Source organism: Ips typographus, linkage group LG7, assembly GCF_016097725.1.
Source record: "Ips typographus isolate SLU linkage group LG7, UJ_Ityp_2.0, whole genome shotgun sequence".
Lineage (NCBI taxonomy): Eukaryota > Metazoa > Arthropoda > Insecta > Coleoptera > Curculionidae > Ips > Ips typographus.
Genome location: NC_138428.1, coordinates 2674510 through 2687118, shown reverse-complemented (window position 1 = coordinate 2687118; position 12609 = coordinate 2674510). Strand labels below are relative to the sequence as shown.

The window sequence follows — 12609 nt, the reverse complement described above, 5'->3', positions numbered from 1 at the left end:
AGTATAACAGTACGTAGGTAACATCTCGAGTAAATCTAGTCAAACTGAAAACGAATTTGTCTGTTTGCGTAAATCTACTGTTGTTTAACACCAATGACCACATTTACACCCGATAACAGTCAAGTATACGTTACAAAAATTGATAGAAAACAATGTGAGATGTAATGTTAATGTTCACAAATTTGTGGAATAAACATTGTCAAATTTAATACGTAAACGAAAATAGTTTGCCTAAATTAACTGATTACAATTAAAGATTTGGCTATGTTTACAGCAGTAGAAAACAAACTTTTTTATAAGTTTGTTTTCCTAAAGCCTTTTTGGAATTTTCATTAAATTTCCTATCCAATAACCTGAAAAAATACTACAAAATTTAATACAGTTAATGAGAAAAGCGGTGTCAAAGTTTGAACTGCCAGAAACAGAGTTGGAAAGGACAGCCACGGAAAAAATTATTTGTAAAACTCACTTGGAGTAAAAAAATTACTGTTTTAAGTACACGTTTGTAATCCTCATTAAATTTCCTATCTAATAACCGAAAAAACCATTACAAAATTTAATACAGTCGGTGAGAAAACCGGTGTTAAAATTTCAACTGCCAGAAACATAGCTTAAAAAAACAATCAGGGACAAAATCGCTTGTAAAACCCACTTGGAATAAGAAAATGACAGTTTAAACCACATTTTTGAAATCCTCATTAAATATCCTATTCAATAAGCTAAAAAAACACTTTAAAATTTGGTTTAGTCAGGGAGAAATAGGGTGTTAAAGTTTTAACTGCCAGAAACACAGTTTGAAAAGTAAATTTAGTGGTGACACATCCAGAATTTGAATAGCTACATTTACACCAGCAGTAAGTACTCGAGTTATGTTTAAAACCCGCACTAAGCCTAACAAAAATAAAGAATAATATACGGGGTGTTTCTAAAAGAAAACATAACTTAGTGTCGTATTCAATGCCACTGGATTCTGCAAGAAAGAGTGAGAGAAGGGTGAGTAATACTTTTGATTTTTTTTTTGGACCATCTTGTACGTACTATGAACCATAACACTGCAATATATCAAATTAAAAACGCTCACACTGTATAAAAAACAAAACTAGAGTCTTTTGTGTAGCTTCTGCACGTGTTGCATTCAATCGAAGAGTGCGAAAACACGTTGGCGTTCGCCTCCGAGCCAGTTTATGCCAGTTTGGCCAACATTTTTGCCGCCCAGGAGGCGGTGGTGGCCACGTCTTCTCCAGGGGGTACCCAGCAACCGCCCCCGAAACCAGGCCTGATCCAGAGGGAGTACAATTTCTTGGACATTGAGCATAAATATGGATTGCTGCAGGTAACTTTAGAAAGCCGCCTCAATTAGAAACTAATGCAGTTGCGAAACTTTTCATCTAATTAGCGTAAAGTTTTAATTGGAGTTATATAGTGTACAGGGTGGCGCAATAGTACACGCAGTCTGGAAACTATGGCAAAAATCAAAGCTTAAAAAGATTACGTAATAATTTTTTCAGTGACTTTTAGAGATTGTCAGACTCAAAAGGTTTGTATTTATATTATAATTATTACGTCATTCCATTTCATTTTGATTTTTGTCATAGTTTTCAAAGAACACCGTGTACAAGGTGACTATTAGAAACAGTATGAATTAAAGAAACATAACTGTCTGAACCACGGTAAACTAAAAAAAAAATTAAAAATTGCACTTTTGCAATTTCTAACAACGCCACCCTGTACATCTGTTTTGAACACCTTGTAGAACAAGCTGGGGTTGATTCATTTTTATTTAGATCACTGAAGCTTTATCCTTTCTGCACTTTACTGGTCACGTGATCCATAAAAACGTTTGCCCTGCTAGTATACTGGTGACTAAACGAGGGACATGGAAACTGGCAGGGATGGAATTTATCGGTATGTTGACATCTTGAAACTGTTCTAAGGGGAAAAAGGGGTAAAATTATTAATTAAAGTCCTTGAACTTGTGTCTCGGCAACATTCAGCCCGGCTAATAACCAGAACGGCTTCTTAATTGATCGATAACAGACGTAAAGTTTGGGTGTATGCGGCCTGAAACCGAACGTTACAAAATTAGTTTTGAACGCCACAACGTCCGCAAAATTCGGTTTGGAACATGTTAATTGGTGGCGAGGTCTAGCCGAATTTCTTAATTTAAATATTCGGGTCCTGTTTGCGTTTCGTGTAGGCTAATTACTCGGTTTGCTTAAAGGTCCTTTTAATTTCGAGTGTTAATTGGTTTGCAGAAAAGCTGCACGACGCTCAGGACGGACAGGAAGTACCGTGTCAACCATGGACGTCCAGACTGTCCAAAATGGTTCAACCCAATCTTGATTATATGGGTAAGTAAATTTTATCTTACACAGTCAAATTACAACAATTACGTTGTTATGTAGAGCGATAAGGGTTCGGAGTTTTCTAGTTAATGCCATTTTTTAAGCATTGTTGCTGATTCAAAGGAGTTATTACTACTAAATTCTGTATCCCATACTGTGAATGTCTGCCTGTAAAGGACATGAAACATGAAAAAACCTTTTCACGTGTAAATATAGCGTTCGGTGAACTGTAGTAGAAGCAACAGGAAAAAAGACACAGATCTAGGATAACGTTCTCTGGGGATAGAGCTATTCATTTATGCGCGACGCTGGATCCCTTTTATCAACTTTGAGTGCTTCCGGACGCTTTTGCCTCATAGAAACGCGTTGACGTGCGAAATCGAACTAAGCATCCGACGTGTGTTTCCTCCTTTATATTGAAAACTTGCTGTACCACCCCACATTTTGCTTTTACCCCATTAAACCCCTGAATTATTTTAGAACAGGCTAACGAATATGTGGCTTTTTTCCGATGGATGATAAGATGATAGAATAGGTAAATATACACAGTGTCCACAAAGTGTGCGCTTGGATAAATAGAGGAACTCTTACAGGAAAACTTTTTGATCCTGTTAGAGGCTTTTTGCAATTCGTTCAAAATGTCTGTTGTTTCTGCGTTTTTATCTTTTTTTACGTTTACCACTATCAAACTTCGTTCAGAGCTTCCTGGTAAAATTTTCAAGCTAATCTGTTATTGTAAATTAACCATTACTGTCACACTAGTCTGGACACTGTCAAAGTTTAACACAGTTTTTTTTTTGTTTATCAAATTCCGGCAAAGAATTTTGTAGATACAGGGTGTTGTGAAAAACCTCAGAAATAAAAAAAAAGAATCTTAACTTATAACTCAACGTAATTGTTTTAAAAAACACTATAAATTTGAAAATGTTTAGTTACAACTGTGGGTAAATGACAGCTGTCAAATATAGCCACAGTTACTGTCTATGAAGTAGGTTCTGAGATATTTGTCTGAGAAAATTTACAATTTTTCCCAATTTTTGACTCATCTTGATTTGCTTTATTGCAATTTAGAAGGTTTTAAGGATTTTAAGACTAGTTTACACTACATTGACTAGGTTAGAGTAAATCACTGAAACTGAGAATTATTTGACTAAAGATGGTTTCACTCTAACATTTTTTAGGTTAGGTTGACCAACAAGACAAACGTCGACACTTAAATAAATGTTAATTATTTTCTTTGGTTAAGTTAAAAACGTTCATAAACTTTTTTATTAACAGATATTTTTACAAAATAAAAAAAACAAGTAAATCCTTAAAGTTATAATTACAAACGCAGAGACTCTAAGATCGAAATAACACAGGCACTTGAATCTCCGAGCTAGCAACTTTGAAAAAAATAAAATTAAACGACAACGTCAAAACTTTTAAATTAAAATTTATAATTACTTGAAGTTCAGGTAAGATTACGACATTAAAAGTAAGTAGGTTAATTAAAAGTGAAGTTGATGCCATGCGACTATGCAAAGATAAGCAGCAAAACAAAAGAAACTATATACGCGAAAATTTATTGTAGCGTTAAAAAATAGCTAATTCGTTTGTATTTAAAAAAATATGTTTCCCAGCATTAAAATTACAGGAAACACTGCAAAAACAGATAATTAAAGAGATTTCTCCAAGTACAAAAGGGAGTTTAATTGATGTCGACCATTTTTCTTTTTTCCCCCCTGACGCGGTTTTTCCGTAAACGAAAATTAATTGGAAAGTTCGAGTTGCGACCCTTTAATTGAAATTGTTGCCCTTGCAATCGAGCCCTTCAACCTTTAAACAGTGTACGGATCTTTGGCGATGACCTACAAAAGAAAATTTCGCAAATATGTTCTCTTGGATAAGGAATTAACGGAAAACTACGCAATTTCCCAGTCGGAATGCGAGGTTTTGTATAAGTTTGTTTGCCACGGTGCTAGCGAAAATGTTTTATTTATGCATTTCACAATACAGAAACCTCATAAATTTTAAAAACTTCAACAAGAGAGAAAACGTAGCTTTTTGCTTTATTCTAGTTGAAGTTTGAATTTAAATTGTGAGTGTTTAATAGGTTAAAGAGTACAATATACAGAGTGTAAATATTTAGAATTTTAAGTTTTATTTGGTTTATTAAGAGTTTACAAATCCAACACCCTGTATTATGTGTCATAGTAACAGTATCGTTAGATTCCTTGGGACGCCCTCTGTATAGTTGACAGAAAAGTGCATACACAGTGGTTTTGATGGAAACACTTTTTTTAGAACTTTTTTTTTGGTTAAACCAATCTAACTAAAGTGGTTCAATTACTTAAAAATCAATCTTCCTTGTTTGACAACTGTCACTAACTGTCAAATTTTTGACTAACCTAACCCTAGAAACTAACTGTACTAGATTTGACAGCTGTCACTTTGCTGCAATTAGAGATTTATTGATTTCCAACAATTTCTACTCTATTCTCAATTTCTTCTTCTTTTACTGCTTCTTATGTAGCTTCTCTTTTCAACCCCCTTCTCCCTCTTTGAAGCAAATTTCTTGCTAGGTATATAATTTTCCAGTTGATCTTTGTTATAATCATTTCCTTTCTTCACTCGTGTGTTCATAATCTCAGTTTACTTTCTATCTTCTTTTTTCTTGATATTTTTAGAAATCCCTTTGTTATTTTTTCATTGCATGTTTTTCTCTCTCTATCTATCCCAATAATGCATTGATGTCCTTGTTCCCAAAAAAACAATTTTTGCTTCTATTCAATGATACAAGCTTTTACTGTTTATCCTTGTTCATTTCAGGTATTTATTATCCAAGATTTTGTTAATTTTGTAGATAATCCACAGTGATTTTACTGGGTGTTACAAGTACATTTTAGTCCTTCACAACTTTCCAATAAACTCGAGCACGTCTCAATTTAACGCGAAGGTTAACATCGTAAAGTTTATCGCGAAGAAAATTAGGAAAAACACCTCAACTTCCGTGAAAAAAAACGACTGGAACTTCCAAAGTCGCCTAAAAACGACTCCATTGCAATAAATTTCTGTCCCCTCCTTCCGAGTTCTAATCTTAACGTCGACAATTTACCCGGACTCGGGGAAGTTGGAAAACGCTATTAAAACTTTCCGGAAGGAAAAGATTCAACTTTTAGGCAGGTATATTATAGCCCTACCAAATAAAGATCCCCTAATAACAATTCGAAAAAAGCATTTATATTATCCTTTTCGTGTTTCAGCTCCGGAATGTCAGCAACAATCCAAATGCAGCATAATGAGCGACATGTTCTCCCTAGGGATGATCATGTGCGCCATTTTTAATAATGGCCGCTCCCTAATCCAGTCGAACTACTCTAGTTCAGCTTATTCCAAGCAATTTGAGTTGGTAAGTAACCGTTTTTTTTGTGTTATACAGTGATGCCAATACAGCTGAATAAAATTTCCTAGTTTACTTCTTCCTTTTCATCCCTTAAAATTATTATTTTACTACCTTTACATAACCAGCAGTTATTTCAGAAACCAAAACTTACTTATGCATGTCCAATTTAATGGATTGGGGTATTTAAGTTGATTTTGGTTTGAAAACAATGCCGTGTTTTAACGGTATTTGCCTTTAAAAATAAAATCTGTTTCAAGCAAAATTGTTTCTTAAAAACATTAACCAGTTTGACAGGTAATTGCCAACGTGGCTTTCTGTAAGTCATTCAAAGTTAATTACTAGTTGAGAGTTTTAGTATTATATTATTTTCAGGGAATCTAGAGGATGTTAAAGGAACAATTTTCCTTTACTTAAGTATTTTAAATATTGACTCGTAGGGTTTAAGCCCTGGAAAGGTAACTTGACAAATTACCTCTAAACTTTCCCACAAAAGTGTCGACTAAAAGGTATTTTTGTGCCAAGAGGAAGAGCACAAAGGAATTACACGAGACAACCAACGTTATAATCCTGTATAATCCTTTTGGTGTGCTCCCGGAATCTCGGAAAGTTTACGTGTCTGGGTTAATGAAATTCTAACTAACCGTTCTAATTAGGTTTAGGGCTTTATACGTCGGACCTATAAATATGGGGAAAGTTCTTTTGGTTTCAGCTGAAAGCTTTGGAAACAAATGCAATTCCTAAAGGACTGGAATGGTTAAAAATTTGCTGCACCTAGTGAAACTACATTAGAAGCTTGTGGGAATATAATTAAGCTAGGTTATGCCAGCGTGACTTAATTAGGTTATATAGGGCGACCGTAATCGTAAAAAGTTATAACGGCTGTTTTAGACTCTGGAAGTTTGTATTTGCTAAAGCAACGGTGCAGGTAGGAATTTTTTAGGATGCGGTCAGAGAAAGAAAACGTGTAAAATGACCAATAATGAGATAACAAGAAACGAGTAAGTTGAAATTTACTATCTGAAAACCCTTGTACTTTTGTTTTTCAGGCTTAAAGGCCAAAACTCGATTAACTAGTAAAATAGCCTGTAAAAACTATTAACAGTTCTGAATTTGCTAATCCTACTTCTCGGAACCTAATTATCATTGCTATGGAGCTAATCAATGAAAAAGCTAAAAACGAATTGCAAACTGTATTTCCTTAACATGTTTCAATGAAAATCTAGTTATGAATTACCAGCTGTCTGCACAATATAATTATTTATTATTACAGATAGAAGACCAAGTGCGCAACATCCTACCCCGAGTCCCGGCCGGCTTGCAAGAATGCGTGGTACGTTTGGTCAACAAGGACGTACGTCAAAGACCCACTGCTCAACTGTTGATACTCCTCAAATATTTCGAGTGAGTTTTTCAAACCAAATTTCTCCGAACCTAACCTTATTTGCCCTCTTCTTCGAAAGCGATCCGCACGTTCAGGCTTTGCAAACACTGGATACCATAATGATGAAAGATCCCACCCAGAAGAATCATTTTTATCGAAACACACTCCAGGAATCTCTCCCTTATATTCCTAAGGTAAGTTTTAACTCTGAAATATATAGTAAACTAGGATGAAATTACAACTGATTTTCCAGTTTGATATAGTTGAGTAGCCTAATGGTCTAAAAGTCTACAGGAGCAGCATTTGCGTAAATCTCAGTACAGTGATCAATCAAAAAACAGCTTTCAGCTTGCTGCTTTTTTTGGCTAATCACAAACTATGAAAAATGCTGTGATTTGCGCAAATACTGCACATGTGGACTTACCATTAGGATACTCATCTATAAATCTAGCTAGAATACAGTTCTTACAAACTGTATTTTGGTTACTTGCACAGTTTTTTAGTAAAATACGCTAATATATAATTCTGTTTGTTGAAATTTTAAAACCGGAGGCCGTCTCATTGCTCTATCGATTTTCTAGCGAGTAAAGTCGTTTCCATTCGCCGGACTAAATATGCAAACTAATTTGAGAGAGCAAATAGAGCCGAGAGTATATTATAACATTTCGCTGTGTAGTATTAGAGCTATTTTGTCGACTTTTTCTCGGGTTGTTGTGAGCTTTATAATTGACTTGTTTCCAATTAAAAAAAGACATGCATTTGAAAACTGTGTCAGTTGTTTGAAGTTTAAAGGCAAATATTACAGTAAAATAGGGTGACAACATAACATTAGCTGATCAAAGTATAATTTATAGAAACTCTGGTATCAACACATATGGCCGTCCCTACGCCAGGAAATGTGCTCCCAGGAGGTTTTAGCAGCTGTCCTCCAACCGGTCCTTTTCATCGTACAAGAATCGACAGTAGAGGAGTACGAAACCTTCATTTTGCACAACTTTCGACCGATTTTTTCGGCACCCAAAACTGTCCAAGCTGCAGTCACCATTTTGGAAAACCTTCACATTATTTTGGAGAAAACCCCTCGGGATGAAATTCGGACTGAGGTTTTGCCAATGCTGTATAACGCTTTTGATAGTCCAACCATTCAAGTGCAGGTCAGTAATCACAGTGATTGGGGCTAGGAGTTTTTAAACTTTGTATATTTCAGAATGCTGCTTTGATTGCTGTTACCAACATATCCGAGTACCTTGACGAGCAGGCTATTAAAATGATTATCCTACCAAAAACCAAGATAATCTACCAAAACAACCAGAACGATTTAAAGCTTGTTTCTAACGTGCTTTCCTGCATAGAACGCAGCCTGGATAGGCTGGATAAGTCGCAGATCATCGACGAAATTATGCCTCTACTCCTGGAAATCAGACTGAACGACCCCATGGTTATTTTAAGGGTAGTCAGTAAGTCCTTTCAAATAATCTACTACTAGCAAACACTGAATAAACTAACTTAACCCTAGATATATACCGGTTGATGCTAAGTGACAAAAAGTATGGACTCAGTGTGAATTTGATGGCCACCAAAGTAATGCCCCACTTAATCCCTCAAACTGTAAACCCTTCATTGAATCTAGAGCAGTTCCAAGTTCTCTTGGAGGTCCTCCAGGATATGCTAGAACAAATCGACCGAAATCAGCGCAATAAACTCAAACTGGACAACCTTAGTCTACCAAGTCCTGAAAGACACCGACCTTTAAGGCACCAGTACAGTTCAGACAACATGCACGTACCTCCCTTCAATATCCCAAATTTGAGGATAGAACAAAGGAAAACATCAAGCGCCGAAGATATGCAAAGGAAGAACTCAACTGGGGGGATTTTGAGTGGTTCCTGGTGGTTTGGAGCGCCCTCTTCACCTGACAGCAATTTTTTGCGAGTGGCCAATGCTTTTCCTAACCGAAGACTGTCCGATAACACTCTGATGACTCCCAAGATTAGAATTGCACCTTCCTGCGCTTCATCCCCAGGAGGAACACCAGGAGGTGGTTTACCCATCAGAAGACATTCCAGTATCGGCCCTCAGGAACGTAGAGGATCTACAGTCAATTTATCACCGCCAACGGTAGGTTTTACTGTAGTTTTTAATAGAAAATTCTACCGCAGAGAGCTTCAGGCAAAAAATTAAAGAAAACTCACGCACAAGTGAGGAAAAGTACATTTTTTCTCTTTAGGGACTTTCAAACGGGTATGTGCCAGGACGTGGCTCGCATGGCAGCCTTATGTTCCAACGGAAACATTCGGGAGTGAGTTTTCTGTACTTTTCCCACCCCCTCTTTTGTCAAAAATTGCCCCCCGAATGAATTCTGTTTTTGTTTCTCACTGTGTATTTTATACAGGGTGTTCCATAATTATGTTAAAATATTTTAACCGAGTTTTCTCTTAGTCAGTTTACAGGAAACATGACATTTGATTAAAGTCTGTTGCAGCGTATTTAGATGAGGAAATTTAGCAAACGGTCACGTGACAAGTGTCATATACGTAACAACTGTCAAAATTGGTAACATACGGTTGCTGTAGTAACGCTGTCTATCTTTTTATGTCAGAATAAGTCAAAGTGAGATAGCCAAAATTCATCAAAGATATCCTAATGTCACGTGACAACTGTCAGTTACCAATGAGAACTACTAAAGTTTGCCTCAATCAAGACGAGTTATTTTCTAAGTGTCAAGGACAGAAAATCAATTTGACAGCTTCAAAGGTATATTTTTGACAGTTGTGATGCAATAATGAAATTAGGACGTGTTCTAGTATCACGTGAAAACTGTCAAACTAACCTTAGTTAAAAGTAGGGCTATTACAGAGATAAAGTATTACGTGACAACTATTGTCATATTTTGCCTCAGTCACGTAGAGCTAAAGGAGTCTAAAGGGTTTTTATTTACTTTTTAAGTGTGAAATGGATTTTTTTTGGAGATTTATGGAAGTATTTTTGACAGTTGTAACGTGATCATCATATTAGAACGTGACCTAGTATCACGTGACAACTGTTAGAACTCGCCTCACTCAGGGCGTAGAGTTATAACAGAGCAAAGATAATTCTGCAATTTTGAAAACCGAATATCTCAACCATTAAACTTTCAATTTACTAGGAAAATACGCAGTTAAAATACTTTTAAACTAGATCTATGGGACATCCTGTATACTGTTTGCAAAAAAAATTGATTACAATGGATCCTGTGTAACATTGTCCTGTGGCATGGAGTTTTTCAGCTCGAAGTGTTGTTTTGGTTTTTTCTATATAACATTTATTCAATTATTATACTTACAGAATATACAGGGTGTTTAACAACAAATCATCAACCATTCTGTAAAGTTAAGAAACTCTGAATGATTTTATTATATTGTGTTGTGCAAATTTGTTCTGTACAGGAATTCCACATTTTTTCATTGCCATTTTGTAAAATTGACAGATGTCAAACTTGGCATTATACATGCTCTTAAGTACTGTGGACAATGGTAAATTGTCATCAGTTTATGTAGTAATTTCTGAGATATGACTTGAGCTTTACAAACATGACTTTGACAGCTGACAGAGTCCTTTTACAAGTGTCAGCTGTCAAACAGAAATCCACTGTTGCTACTGATTTGATGCACCCGTAACACTAAAGATACCAAATAATTTTGAAAATATCTTTAGGTGAAAATTCAGTTTTTTACTTAATAGTATAGAAAATTGGTTGGTGCAGTTGATTGATTGCAACACCCTGTATATAATAAAACACCATAGTAAAAATCATGATACACACGTAAAAAGAAAACAAAAAAATCTTAAACCACCATCATGGTGTATACCAAAACCGACGAAGAGGGCTCACTTTCTGACGAATCGGAGGCCCTCTCCGCCGGTCATTCTATTCACATGATACTGAACACGGCATCTGATTGGCCCACAGGGCGCCTTCGGGTACAGCTCGGTGTCCCGAGAGGGCTCGAGCCTTTCCGTGCCTTCGACGTCACACGTAAGTCCCTGATCAGACATTACATGTCGGTGTCGTCATCGTTCCCAACCCCAACTCAGTTTCTGTTATAGCGAAACACCCTGTATGTTAACTGTGTGAGGTTATGTTATTGATTTAATGCGGGGTGTTTTGTTATCATCACTACTCATCAACATTCAACATAAAGTACTTCACAGATCATCATCCACATACTGATCAACTGGTGTTTGTTGATGCGTTCAAAAGTGTCATCATCGAGGTTTTGAAAGCATTTTTTTTCCACAGAAAGTGTTTAGTTGTCGCTCTAGACCAGAAAACATTTGTATGGTAATAGAAAAGTGCTTTCAGAACACATAAAATGTTTGTTTTGGGCCTCCATCGAACCCTAACCCCAAAGCTTAATTAAGTGTAGTTAGTGTTGTCCTAACACATGAAGTTTTCCGCTCACTAACCAAAGTTTTCTATACAGCTGGCCAGGAACATGATTGTAAGTTTCTTTACTTGACCAGAAAATGAGTGCTTAAAGTGAAATTTGGCAACATAGGGAGGATCAATGCCAAACACAAGCAGCAGCGTACCCTTCCTACTGAGCAGCAGCATGCAGTCAATAAGATCAAGACGACCATCAGCCGCTTTGGGCGGTTCGCAGGGCGGCAGTAGTGGTCTGCTGCAACAATTGGGATCCGGCATGGTAAGAGTACCCTCCACTCCTCCGCACCATAGGGGCGGCCGGGCGGCGGCGGGGCTCCCAGCCCCCACCGGCCCGGTCCGCAAATGCCCCTCCCTCAACATAACGTTTAGCTGAGCAGCCGCCCCTCTCGTCGGAATCGTCGCCCTTAACTTGGTCGACGCCGTCGCCCTTTGCCGCCCCCTCGCAGTTGCCGGTAACCACTTGTTTGTCTCTGTCTCGACACTGTGTGTGTCCTTTGCACGCCCGTGCTCCCACGGCTGCGGTCAATTAGACATGTTCTGGCTTGACTTTGTTCTTGTTCAAATCCGCAAGCCAGAACTTGTACGTTTTTGAAGCCGCTGGGATGCGTTCGAGACAGCAAAAGACGCGTAAGAGGTTTCTATGTCACTCTTTTCTTTTGTTTATCTTTTTTGGTGTTAGATAGTTGATTTTAGTGTTTTATTTAGTGTACATAAGGTTTGGTCGATGCTTTTACGTTTCAGGTTACTTTTAATTACCCTTTATGGCAGAAGTTATCCGTTGGACTGCGCCAACAGAATAACCAATTACTATAGACAGTTCTTACTTGTTTCATATAATTATAGAATATACAGGGCAGTTGAAAATGTCTGATCAAGTACTCAAACCTCTCAAACCTCTGGAGTATGAAAGGACCCACAAAAAAAGGAAACCCTGTAAGAGATTCTGTTATTAAAAATTTAGATTCAATTTGTTTCAAGTGTATTGTGTTTTGTAATTGGACTTATTGTTCTACCCCTCAGAACGTGGCAATATGTTTTCTTGGATGTTGACTCAAATTGTTTTCAAGAGAGT

The 12609-nt window shown here is 36.9% G+C and overlaps 1 protein-coding gene across 11 annotated transcripts in view; it reads left to right on the top strand.

The window, feature by feature from the left end:
* Positions 1–12609, top strand: part of bma (SCY1-like protein bma) — a 31312-nt gene that overhangs the window by 15800 nt on the left and 2903 nt on the right. For 2 of the 11 annotated variants that reach the window (XM_081984417.1, XM_081984418.1), the window contains exons 4-16: positions 1118–1333; positions 1785–1905; positions 2256–2351; positions 5591–5736; positions 7001–7131; positions 7191–7305; positions 7966–8265; positions 8319–8568; positions 8628–9229; positions 9339–9410; positions 11061–11126; positions 11575–11592; positions 11650–11796. In XM_081984417.1, the coding sequence (XP_081840543.1) occupies positions 1118–1333; positions 1785–1905; positions 2256–2351; positions 5591–5736; positions 7001–7131; positions 7191–7305; positions 7966–8265; positions 8319–8568; positions 8628–9229; positions 9339–9410; positions 11061–11126; positions 11575–11592; positions 11650–11796 (2280 nt within the window). Of the gene's footprint in view, positions 1–1117; positions 1334–1784; positions 1906–2255; positions 2352–5590; positions 5737–7000; positions 7132–7190; positions 7306–7965; positions 8266–8318; positions 8569–8627; positions 9230–9338; positions 9411–11060; positions 11127–11574; positions 11593–11649; positions 11990–12609 lie in introns of all 11 variants that reach the window. The other 9 variants (XR_014178986.1, XR_014178988.1, XR_014178987.1 and 6 more) reach the window with 9 other exon arrangements.